Below are 12,512 nucleotides of genomic sequence, written 5' to 3'. Positions count from 1 at the left end.
GCCTTAGTAAGAGTAATAGTATTCATTTATAATTATAGCAAACTATGATATTGTCCTTTTTAATGTCTGCTACTATTTGCATTTTATATCAGAGTGAATTTTCTGTGAAAGCATTTCTTTCTCTCAATTTCTTTGCAGAAAATGAATCATGAGCTCCCTTTGGAACTTGAATATTTCTTCCAACCACAGTCTGTTTGCTTTGGCTACTCTCTGGGATGGGAATGCCTCTCGCACCCAGATCTCCCACCAAGAGATGCTGGTTGGGACTATACTGACTACAGTGGACCTGGTGACCCTGTTGGGAAACGTGGTGGTATTTATCTGCCCTGCTTTGGAGAAGAAACTGAGAACAGTAACTTACATGTTCATATTGTCCCTAGCCACAGCAGATCTATTGGTGGCGTGTCTGGTCATGCCCTTTAGGTAAGTGCTGGGGGAGATGGTGGCATTGTGGTAATGTCACTGGACCTGCAGTTTGAAGGCCCAAGTTAGTACTCTGAAGACATGGGTTCAAATCCCATCAAGGCGGCTGCTGGAATTCAAATTCAATTAATAAATCGGAAATTAAAAGCTAGTTTTAGTAATGGTTGTCGTAAAAACCCATCTGGTTCACTAATGACCTTTTGGAAAGGAAATCTGCCATCCTAAACTTGTCTGGCCTAAACAAACGAATCAGGAGCAGGAGTGGGCATTCAATAATATGATGGATGATCTGATTGTAACTTCAATCCCATGTTCCTGCCTACCTCCGGTAAGTCAAGAATTTATGTAGCTCTGCCTTAAAAATATTAAAAATTCTGCTTCCACTGCCTTTTGAGGAAGAGAGTTCCAGGGCAAAAAAATGACTCTAGACTGATAGCAGTGCAGTTGACTCTGAAATGGCCACACAAGCCATTCAGTTCAAGGGCAATTACTGCTAGCGATGCCCACATTCCATGAAAGAGTAAATTCAAAAAGTCTGTGGAGTTCCAATGTTAGTATCAATGGCGATTCCTTTGGCGCAGGGAAAACATTTTCATAGATTCGTACAGCACAGAAGTGGCCATTCAGCCCATCATTTCCATGTCAATTCTTTGAAAGATCAATCTACTTAGTCCCTCTACCCCGCTATTTTCTTTCCTTTTCAAGAATACACCCAGTTCTCTTTTGGAAGTTACGATTGAAGCTGTTTTCAAGCAATGCATTCCAACATTCCAAATCAGAACATTTCTCTGCATTAAAAAAAACTTTCACCTTTAGTTTTAAATATACGTGGCATGCTGAAGAAGTTTGCAAACATGCCCAAAAAATTGGCATGTTCTTAATCGCGAGGAAGGAAGCTGGAGACTGTGGTAAGGCATTAATAGATGGGCAGAAAGGTGACAAAAGGATTTCAATCCAGGTAAATGTGAGGTAATACAAGTAGAACATTGAATGTCTTCTCTCCCCTACTTTATCAAATCATAGGCAGCACGACAGGTAGATCAGCTGGTTAAAAAGGCATCTGGGATGCCATCCTTCGATTGCCAGAAATATAAAAGCAGGGAGATTATGCTACAGCCATATAAAAGGCCAGTTAGGCCACGTCTTGGGTCCTGCGGAGAGGTCAATAACTAGAGAGAATAGATTTAATGTAATTGGTAGAAACATGAAAGGGAAGTTGAGGAGTAATTGTCTCACGCAGAGGATGGTGTGGGCCTAAAATTCATTGCCAAAAGGCAGAAACCCTCATCACTTTTAAAATATGCACTTGAAGACCAAGAGCTGGATTAGGCTGGGTAACGTTTATTTCCCAGTTTTTCCAGATAGGGTGGACCGAAAGGCCTCCTTCTGTGTTGTAAATGTCTACAATTTGATAAAATAGGTGTAGAGAAGAATTTCTACATTTCCATCTCTCTTCCGATTCTTTTGTCAACCTGTGTCCTGCCAGTCTTATGACTGACCCTACAAACGCCTTTTGAAGACCCCAGATTAACGGTATTTGTTTCTTTGCTCAGCATTATCTATGAGGTGACTGGAGTCTGGATGTTCGGCCGTATGTTCTGCAAGGTGTGGATCTCATTTGACGTGATGTTTTGCACAGCCTCCATCGTCACTCTCTGCTTCATCAGCTTGGACCGTTACTGTTCTGTGGTTACTCCTTATCGCTACACCAAACAAATGTCGCGCAGCAGGTAAGGGTCATCAGACCTCATGCTTTAAGGAGCATTCATTCACTAAATTCTTTTCAACTGAACAAAACGGGACTGCGAATGTAAAGGCAGCTCATTCAATGAGAAAATATTATTTAGATTTTTCTGTTAAAATAGGAACTTGCTTTCATTTGGATCTTTATCACAATTGGAGAACCTCAAATCACTTCACAAAATTATTTACATTTTTTGAAGAATCGACTCTAAGCGAACATGGTCTGCGCACCGACAATGACTGGATATTTTTGGCACAGGACAACTGTGACTCTTTTGTTTGCACTGTCACGTTGGAGTCAGATAACTGCAGGTTCAAGTCGCACTCCAGGAATTTGAGTACATAATGCAGGCAGATGTTTCAGTGAAGTGCTGAGGGAGTACTATTCTATAGAAAGCACCATTTTTCAGATTATCTTGTCAGGATCACGTTGCTGTTTCTGGCACTGGGAATATGTCAGCTTTGGCGATAAACAGAATCAAATGACCAGAGTGAGGCCGGACCCCATGGCCTTCTGACCCCATTTTGAGCAAACTACCCACTGAACCAAAGTCGACGTGACAAAAAGTTTGGCACCAATGCTAACATTGTAGTTTGTACGCCTCCTTAGACAAGCAGTGCGAACCCTAGAAACCGATGCCACACAAATTGAACAAAGGTTTGCTTAACTTTTTCGAAACACCTCATCGGTGGCACAGTGGTTAGCACTGCTACCTCACAACGCAAGGGACCCAGGTTCAATTCTGTCCCTGGGTGACTGTCTGTGTGGAGTTTGCACTTTCTCCTCATGCCTGCGTGGGTTTCCTCCGGGTGCTCTGGTTTCCTCCCACAGTCCAGATGTGCAGGTTAGGTAGATTAGCCATGATTAATTTCCCCTTAGTGAAAATGAAATGAAATGAAAATCACTTATTGTCACAAGTAGGCTTCAATGAAGTTGCTGTGAAAAGCCCCTGTTAAAAGTGTCCAGGGATGTGCAGGTTAGGTGGGGTTATGAGGTTCCTGGGATAGGGCGGGGAAGTGGACCTAGGTAGGGTGCTCTTTCAGGAGGTGTGCAAACTTGATGGGCTGAATGGCCATTCTATGATTCTATGATTAATGCTGAAACAAATGTCTGTGTTAAGAAGACACAGGGTTGGATCTTACCAGCCCTTTGGAGATGGGCTGGGAGGCAGGAGGCCTGGCAAATTGGCAGTGGAAGGTGTTGGGAGATGAGCCCAATATCTTTCTGCCACAACAGTGTATTACCAGTGGTAGGAACCTCAGCAGCGTGGTCACCTGGTGGCAATTCATTGCAGAATTAAGGGATACTTCCCATTCCCTCCAGCGTTTCACTAACATCGGACCAAGTCCACCGTTGTGTGGTGAGACTACCAGAAAAACTCTGGCAGCCTCCCAGTGGGTTCCCAGGGTAGGGCATGACCAGTCTGTAACCCCCAGAGAGCTCATTCTATCCCTCCCACAGCAGCAATGATTGACCCATCAGCCGTGGCGCGATCAATAGAAAGTGTCCCCCACCCCAATCGCCAGTTGGGGGGAAGGGAGAGGGGAGAGTGGGGCTCTCCTTCATCCAACAGCCTCAGTACTGGTCACCTCCAAAGATGGCGCTGCTGAGCCTACAACGCTGTCTGCCCTCTGGTTGGGCTGACAACACTGAGAGGCGGTTGCCATCCTCAACTGGCTGGGAGTCATTGAGCTGTTAATTGGGTGTTGCTCGAAGAATGCTGCTCAGTTACCCACAGTGCAGGGCCGACTTCCGCTTTCATTCTTAGGAGGGAGGACAGCTTTGTGGAGAAATTCAATCCCTGATGTCTCATTCCTATCCTATGTTTTTTTTGCCTCCATTTCCACAGGTGTATTGCCATGACCATTACCATCTGGGTCTACTCCTTCATGATTTCATTCCTCCCTGTGATGCAAGGTTGGAATGAAATCCCAGGCATGGACTTTGAGAACAACAGGGAGTGTGTATTCGTCACCAACAGGATTTTTGCCATTGTCGCCTCCGCATTGGCCTTTTACATCCCTTTCCTGATCATGTGCACCATGTACTTCTTCATATACCAAGCCTCCCGCCTGAAAGCAGTACGGGTCATGTCGCAGACACTCGACCTCCACTATCATCCCGACAGCAGGCGGCAGGATAACCTACAGCTGGAGCACAAGGCCACCAGGACCATGGGTATCATCATCTCGGCCTTTGTGCTGTGCTGGCTCCCATACTTTGTCTTCAACATTTGCATTGCTGTCAGTGGTTCGCAATTCAATAGCGCCACCATTAACCACATATTTAAAGTCATCACCTGGTTTGGATATTGTAATTCAACCATCAATCCTCTGCTCTACGCCTTCCTCAACCGGGATTTTCAACGGGCCTTGAAGAAGATGCTTGTCTGTCGGCGCTGGAGGGCGCGGGTCGATATCGGAGATGACATGGTTTCCATAGTGACCTTCACCAAAACCGTTCAGGGTGCAGAATGCAGTGTGAAAAGCATGGACGGTTGCCAATAACTGCATGAAGTAGAAGACACGGTCCGATTCACCCACCTCAAAACTTTCCAAAGCATTATAAAGCCAATGAAGTGCATTCATAATGTAGGAAACATGGCAGCCACTTGCACCCAGCAAACCCCCATAAACAGCATTGTGATGATCATCTGTCTTAGTGATGGTGATGGAGGGATGAATAATGCCTGGGATTCTGGGGAGAATATCACCACCCTTGTTCGAAATAGTGCCATGGGATCTGTTATAACCACGTAAGAGGCCCCAGTTCAATGTCTCATCTTGAAGATAGCACTTCTGACAGTGCAGCACTCCATCAGACTGACACTCCAGATCACATGCTGAAGTCTCTTAAGTGAGGCTACAAACCCGTGACGTACTAACTGGCAAGCAAGGGCGCCACAGTTGAACCACAGCTGACTCTGAATAAGACATCAATAAATTATGCTATACTCATGAATGTACTTTGTTCGACAAAGGTTTCTTGCACACAACTTTGTCTGTAAAGTGACCCTTAAAGCAGAGTATTACACCAAGGTCCATGTAACAAAGCTGTCTCACACACTCTCTCTGATGCCTCACTTGTTATGTTTATTGCCCTGCTGTGGAACAGGACCATTAGCAGATGAAGCCCCAGCTTTGGTGAGTTGCTGAATTAGCTGATCCGAGCTAGGTTCAAGATAAGAGGTATGGACGCCACCACATACACTGTCCATGCTTGACAGCTGCCTATGTTGGGCACAGCATGTAAATTGCAAAGAGTGCAAACAGCTGAGTGAAGTTGACCCAAATCTCCACTTTCTGATAGCCTCCTGTGATTGTTAACCATGTGGAGGCTTCAGGCAGTATTTCACTCAGCTGTTTGCAGCGGTAAAAGCAGTCAGAAGATGGAGACTTTGGGAAACTTTGTTCAGATAGTGTATTGGCCACTGCATATGGCAGGTAAATTACATGAACACAAATACGGCTACTGTAGGCACCAGGGACTATGCCAGAACAAGCCTTAGGACTAAAAACAAACCTTTGCAATTTGAAAATTTGGATTCCGTTCTTGCAGGATTTGGGAAATAAACAGCTGGTATTGGTAAAGGTGACCAGAAACCTATCAGGTTAACGCATCTCCTTTCGGCCCAGGTTCGGCACCAGTTTTGCAGTCATGAAAGTCCATGAATCCTAACCTGGCATCAACATTTAGGGCTGGATTCTCCGTTCCTGAGACTAAATGTTGACGCCGGGGCAGGATTCGTGGACTTTCATGACAGCAAAACTGGCGCCCAACCTGGATCGATTCAGCGACTGTGGAAGGGCTAGTACTGGCGCCACATGGAACACAATCAATTCCAATGGAAAACTGTGCGGGATTTGCCGGATCCATGATTGACACTCAGGAAGCTGACAAGCAGCAGCCGCATATACACATTACAATCTCCACACACACTCATCCCAGCGAACAAGATGGCACTGGTTGTGCTGGAGCCCGCCCATACAGCTGATGGGTGCGCTGGGGCAAGAGGGCACCTGACCTGGCGGGAGACCCAAATGACCTGTGGCACTAAGTTCACAGTGGGCAGTCAGTGGCGTGCGCAACTGCATTGCTGCCTAGCCGACTGCGGCAATGGTGTTCGTGTCTGTCGACCCCGACACCACAACCCACCTTCTGGCTACCCCCTACTACTCCCCCCGGCCCTGGCAAGAGCCCCCGGCCAGTGGCACAACTGTCAGCAAACTATGGTGATGTTGGACACTTTCCGTACCCCCTCTCTCTCCCTCAGCAGTCATGACGCTCGTGTCACGATTTTTAAAAGCACAGGTGAGCCACACGGTCGGAAATTCGGCCCATTGGAGGCCTCGGAGAATACCAGAGTCTGGCCCGTTAATGATATGCCAACGACATTTATTGTAAGTGTGTTCTGGAATGCATTGATGCTGCTGTCGAGGCGATGCAGAATTGCGATTTGGCGTGAAATCGGCGACCGCTTCGCCGCCCAATCGGGTTTCACGATTCTGTTGATGGCTGACAGAGAATCCCGCTTCACATGTTAACTAAAATAACTTTCAATCCTTTTTAATAACAGGAGAAAAGATCTTAATTAACAATAAATAATTTGGAACAAAAAAATGCGTTTTCAGTTTTACAATCCAATTACCCAGTATTCAATGTCATCTGATCATACACCGCTGGAATGAGCCCAGCATCACTGTAGCACCAATAATCTGTAATGTTGTAAATTATTCATTGTTAAATAACACTTTCTTACTCTGTCAGTTAAAAAAAAATCTAAAATAATTTTAGTTCATCAGCAGCTTTTAATAATTTGTAGTAAACAGCATGGCCGGAACTTTCTCGCCATTCACGCTGGCAGAATCGTCCGGAAAGTTCCGCTGATGGCACACCCCCACCGCTGGATTCCCAGCAGTGGGGGGTGCATTCAATGGGAAACCCCGGTGACAATGGCGGGACCAGAAGATCCCACCGCCGGCAAATGGCTGGCTGCCTCACATGGCGGGTTGCGCGGAAAATCCTTCCTTATATGTTTCTATTTATACAAAACAACACAATTTAAGCTATTAATTCCCCCGTCATTGACAAATGTTGGCTTGAATGTTATTTTTAGCTGCCCAGTAGGGGATTGATACGGCCAAATGGTGTACTGGGCCTATTGAGCATTGGAGTATCATTGAAGTTACAGGTACGCCAGATGGGATAAAGATAGTTGGTGTCTTTCCTTAAAGGACAATAGTGAACCATTGTGTCTTTTCCAACAGCCTTATAGTGACAGTAATGAAAACAGAAAATGCTGGAAAATCTCAGCAGGTCTGGCAGTACCTTTGGAAAGTGAAATTAAGTTAATGTTTCGAGTCCATATGACTCTTCTTCAGAGTCATACAGACTCAAAACGTTAACTCTGTTTCGTTCTCCAAACATGTTGCAAGACGTGCTGAACTTTTCCAGCGTTTTCTGCTTTTATTTCAGGTTTCCAGCATCCCTAATATTTTGCTTTTATTCTAATAGTGACAGTCATGGCTCAGTTAGTAGCACACTTGACTCTAAATCGTCAAGGTTCCAGGTTCAGTCCCACTGTACTCCAAACCTGGCCCAGAAAAATCAAGACTGACTCTCCAGTGGTGCGCTATGGGGGCACTGCACTGTTGGAGGTGCTGGCTTTCAGCTGAGACATTTAAAGTGAGGCCCTACCTGCTCACTGGGGTGGACATAAAAGATCCCATGGCTCTATTTTGAAGAAGAGCAAGGGAGGTATCCCCAGTGTACTGGCCAATATGTCTCTCTACAACAATATCACAAGAATATGGTTGTTAACATATTGCTATTTGTGGAAATTTGCTGTGTGCCAACTGCCTAGTTTCCTGCACTACTACTTGACCACACTTCAGAATATAATTCATTGCCTGTAAAATACTTTTGGATATCTGGCAGTCATAAAAAGCACGATTTAAATTGAAGTATTTATTTCCTTAATTTTGAACTGTTTTTTCCTTCGGGGTTGGGGGTGGGGGGGTCGGGGGTGTCAGGGGGGGGGGGTATTTCTGGAAGGGGCAGGGACACTCGGCGTCTGCCTGGAGCACAGGTTACCCTCTCTGATACCTCCAGGCAACCGCCCTTCCACCAACACCATGGGGAGCCCACCAATCAGACACTAATCCATGGCCTTAATTAACCTTTTAATTAGCTTATTAGGTTTCCCGCTACCTCTAGCAAAATGGCTCATGGTGGGGAAGGTGGGGGTCAGAAGATCCTAAACAACTGCCACTGTAAGAGGGGTGAGTGTGATGCTGGCAATCCAACATGCCAGTTGTTGGCGTGGAATTATACACCAGCCGCCCACGCCCGCTCCCCCGCCCCATTTCCCATCCCACCCCCATCTCAGATTGAAAACCGTCCCTAGTTTTTTATTTCCAAAATGTTTCCAGAAACTGAATACAAATTCTTAACCTGCCATGGTAGGATGTGAATTCTGGTTCTTTGAATTACTAGTCCAACAACACAACCACACTCAGGAGAGTAGGTGAAACATGAGCACGGTATTTAAAGGGTCACATTTGACAGGTTAGTGCTCCTGTCATAGCAATTGACTGGGTTTAGCAGACAACAGTGTCCCACAGTGATAAAATTGTCCTCGTTTTTTGCCAATTTTAAATTGCATTTAGTTGGCTCTATGACTCTTCATTATTTCACATTCGAGCGAAGCTGAGGTTAAGAATCTCCTCCTGCCACTAAATTAACGAGCTTTCCTGAGCAATAAGGACTCAAACAGCCCCAGGCTCAATCCTGTGTCTGTACTGTGCTTCTGGCTGGGGTGTTAAGAGACTTGCCTCAGTATCACTGGAACAGGAGAGGGTGGAGAAAAGGTACGGACTGGCTGTTCTCATTCTTGTCCAGTGATCCTTGTTTGAGGCGTGAAGTTTGGATGAGCACAGGGACAGGCTGTGTTATGATTGAATACCACTATTGTCATCCAGAATCTCACAGGAAGACTGAATAGGAGCTTTTCACAGTCAGTTCATTCTAGTGTTACTGTATGCCTATAAAGATTATTATTATTATGTGTGACAATAAAGATTATTATTATTAATACTCGGGGCCAATGGAAGCTAAACGCTATAGTTCGAGTACTTTAGATGGGTCCGTTTTTGTCCAATGTGTGCAGGAGGGTTTCCTGACACAGTATGGAGATAGGCCAACGAGAGGCGAGGCCGTATTGGATTTGGTACTGGTTAATGAACCAGGACAGGTGTGAGATTTGGAGGTAGTGACCACGATTCGATTACGTTTACTTTAGTGATGGAAAGGGATAGGTATCTACCGCAGGGCAAGAGTTATACCTGGGGGAAAGGCAATTATGATGCGATGAGGCAAGACTTAGGATGCATCGGATGGAGAGGAAAACTGCAGGGGATGGGCACAATGGAAATGTGGAGCTTGTTCAAGGAACAGCTACTGCATGTCCATTATAAGTATGTACCTGTCAGGCAGGGAGGAAGTGGTCGAGCAAGGGAACCGTGGTTTACTAAAGCAGTTGAAACACTTGTCAAGAGGAAGAAGGAGGCTTATGTAAAGATGAGACATGAAGGTTCAGTTAGGGCGCTCAAGTTAGCTGGGAAGGACCTAAAGGGAGAGCTGAGAAGAGCTAGGAGGGGACATGAGAAGTCTTTCGCAAGTAGGATCAAGGATAACCCTAAAGCTTTCTATAGATATGTCAGGAATAAACAAATGACTAGGGTAAGAGTAGGGCCAGTCAAGGACAGTAGTGGGAAGTTGTGCTTGGAGTCAGAGGAGATAGGAGAGGTGTTAAATGAATATTTTTCGTCAGTATTCACACAGGAAAAAGACAATGTTGTCGAGGAGAATACTGAGATTCAGGCTACTAGACGAGAAGGGCTTGAAGTTCATAAGGAGGAGGTGTTAGCAATTCTGGAAAGTGTGAAAATAGATAAGTCCCTGGGCCGGATGGGATTTATCCTAGGATTCTCTGGGAAGCTAGGGAGGAGATTGCTGAGCCTTTGTCTTTGATCTTTAAGTCATCTTTGTCTACAGGAATAGTGCCAGAAGACTGGAGGATAGCAAATGTTCTCCCCTTGTTCAAGAAGGGGAGTAGAGACAACCCAGGTAACTATAGACCAGTGAGCCTTACTTCTGTTGTGGGCAAAATCTTGGAAAGGTTTATAAGAGATAGGATGTATAATCATGTGGAAAGGAATAATTTGATCAGAGATAGTCAACACGGTTTTGTGAAGGGTAGGTCGTGCCTCACAAACCTTATTGAGTTCTTTGAGAAGGTGACCAAACAGGTGGATGAGGGTAAAGCAGTTGATGTGGTGTATATGGATTTCAGTAAAGTGTTTGATAAGGTTCCCCACAGTAGGCTACTGCAGAAAATACAGAGGCATGGGATTCAGGGTGATTTAGCAGTTTGGATCAGAAATTGGCTAGCTGGAAGAAGACAAAGGGTGGTGGTTGATGGGAAATGTTCTGACTGGAGTCCAGTTACTAGTGGTGTACCACAAGGATCTGTTTTGGGGCCTCTGCTGTTTGTCATTTTTATAAATGACCTGGAGGAGGGCGTAGAAGGATGGGTGAGTAAATTTGTAGATGACACTAAAGTCGGAGGAGTTGTGGACAGTGGGGAAGGATGTTGCAAGTTACAGAGGGACATAGGTAAGCTGCAGCGCTGGGCTGAGAGGTGGCAAATAGAGTTTAATGCAGAAAAGTGTGAGATGATTCATTTTGGAAGGAATAACAGGAAGACAGAGTACTGGGCTAATGGTAAGATTCTTGGCAGTGTGGATGAGCGGAGAGATCTCAGTGTCCATGTACATAGATTGCTGAAAGTTGCCACCCAGGTTGAGAGGATTGTTAAGAAGGCGTACAGTGTGTTAGCTTTTATTGGCAGAGGGATTGAGTTTCGGAGCCATGAGGTCATGTTGCAGCTGTACAAAACTCTGGTGCGGCCGCATTTGGAGTATTGCGTGCAATTCTGGTCGCCTCATTATAGGAAGCATGTGGAAGCATTGGAAAGGGTGCAGAGGAGAGGGAAGATCTTATGAGGAAAGGCTGAGGGACTTGAGGCTGTTTTCGTTAGAGAGAAGAAGGTTAAGAGGTGACTTAATTGAGGCATACAAGATGATCAGAGGATTGGATACGGTGGATAGTGAGAGCCTTTTTCCTCGGATGGTGATGTCTAGCACGAGGGGACATAGCTTTAAATTGAGGGAGATAGATATAAGACAGATGTCAGAGGTAGGTTCTTTACTCAGAGAGTAGGAAGGGCGTGGAATGCCCTGTCTGCAATAGTAGTGGACTCGCCAGCACTAAGGGCATTCAAATGGTCATTGGATAGACATATGGACGATAAGGGAATAGTGTAGAAGGGCTTTAGAGTGGTTTCACAGGTCGGCGCAACATCGAGGGCCGAAGGGCCTGTATTGCGATGTAATGTTCTATGTTCTATGTTCTTAACATGTCAGCACAGGAGAGGCAAAGGCTAAAGACTGAAGAAAAAAATGCCTTTTAAAACCTGAGGGGTTGGGCGCTGGGATGTGACAGTTCTTGTTTGGATTAGGCTATTCCAGAGAACATCGTTGGGGTAATTTTAGCCGTGAGAAATAAAGGAAAATGGGCAACTTTGATTGTATTTTACACCTTATCCAATTTTTACTGGAAATGAAAATGGAGAGAGGTGTACAGTGGCTGACTGATGCAATGACACCTGATTCAGAACATTCTCCGAAGTCAAAACCATGACTAAGTACAATATCTATCACCTGGAGGGGAAAGCTGGAATCTCTTTCAGACTTTCACAGGAAGAAGTCTCACAACACCAGGCTAAAGTCCAACAGGTTTATTTGAAATCACAAGCTTTCGGAGTGCTGCTCCTTCATCAGATGCCCTGAGCCTGAGTCCTTGACATCCTCACCTGACCCCTCACTGCCACTCTCTTGAGCCCTTCCACCCCTCCCCTGAGCTATCACCACCCATCCTCCGAATGTTCGACATGCCTCCCCCAGCCCATCACTGGCTCTTCCCAGTGTCCTCACCGCCCTCTTCGATGCTCTTCCTACCCTTCTCCAGAGCCTTTGTCACCCCTCCACTTAGACCTCAATGACCCTCCCCCAAGCCTTCACTGTTCCTCTCCAGAGCCCTCACGACCCCTACCTCAAGCCTTCACAGCCTTTCTCCAGACCCTTTCTGCCACTCCCTGAGATGTTACTGCCCTGCTTATTAGCCTTTGCCAGCCATCTCCAGAGCACTTGTCGCCACTTCCCTGTACCTTCCTGAACCTTTGCTGCCCCGCTTCATGGCCTTTGCCGCCCCTTTCCAGACATTT

At 45.7% G+C, this 12,512-nt stretch overlaps 1 protein-coding gene across 1 annotated transcript; it reads left to right on the top strand.

Annotated features, from left to right (window-relative positions):
* Nucleotides 1-253: 253 nt before the first annotated feature.
* LOC140427379 (histamine H2 receptor-like) lies at nt 254-4,674 on the top strand. The gene is made up of 3 exons (XM_072512925.1): nt 254-423; nt 1,977-2,153; nt 4,017-4,674. Exons 1-3 carry the CDS (start codon nt 254-256, stop codon nt 4,672-4,674), a joined length of 1,005 nt encoding a protein of 334 aa, XP_072369026.1.
* Nucleotides 4,675-12,512: the final 7,838 nt, after the last annotated feature.

Source organism: Scyliorhinus torazame, chromosome 7 (genome assembly GCF_047496885.1).
Source record: "Scyliorhinus torazame isolate Kashiwa2021f chromosome 7, sScyTor2.1, whole genome shotgun sequence".
NCBI classification, from domain to species: Eukaryota; Metazoa; Chordata; class Chondrichthyes; order Carcharhiniformes; family Scyliorhinidae; genus Scyliorhinus; species Scyliorhinus torazame.
The sequence above is the reverse complement of the archived record's forward strand: the minus strand, read 5'-3'. Positions and strand labels throughout refer to the sequence as shown.

Coding starts and splice junctions, on each gene's coding strand:
- LOC140427379 (XM_072512925.1), top strand. CDS start 254: ATGCTGGTTGGGACTATACTGACTACAGTGGACCTGGTGACCCTGTTG. Junction 424..1,976: donor TGTCTGGTCATGCCCTTTAG/GTAAGTGCTGGG, acceptor TTCTTTGCTCAG/CATTATCTATGAGGTGACTG. Junction 2,154..4,016: donor AAACAAATGTCGCGCAGCAG/GTAAGGGTCATC, acceptor CCATTTCCACAG/GTGTATTGCCATGACCATTA.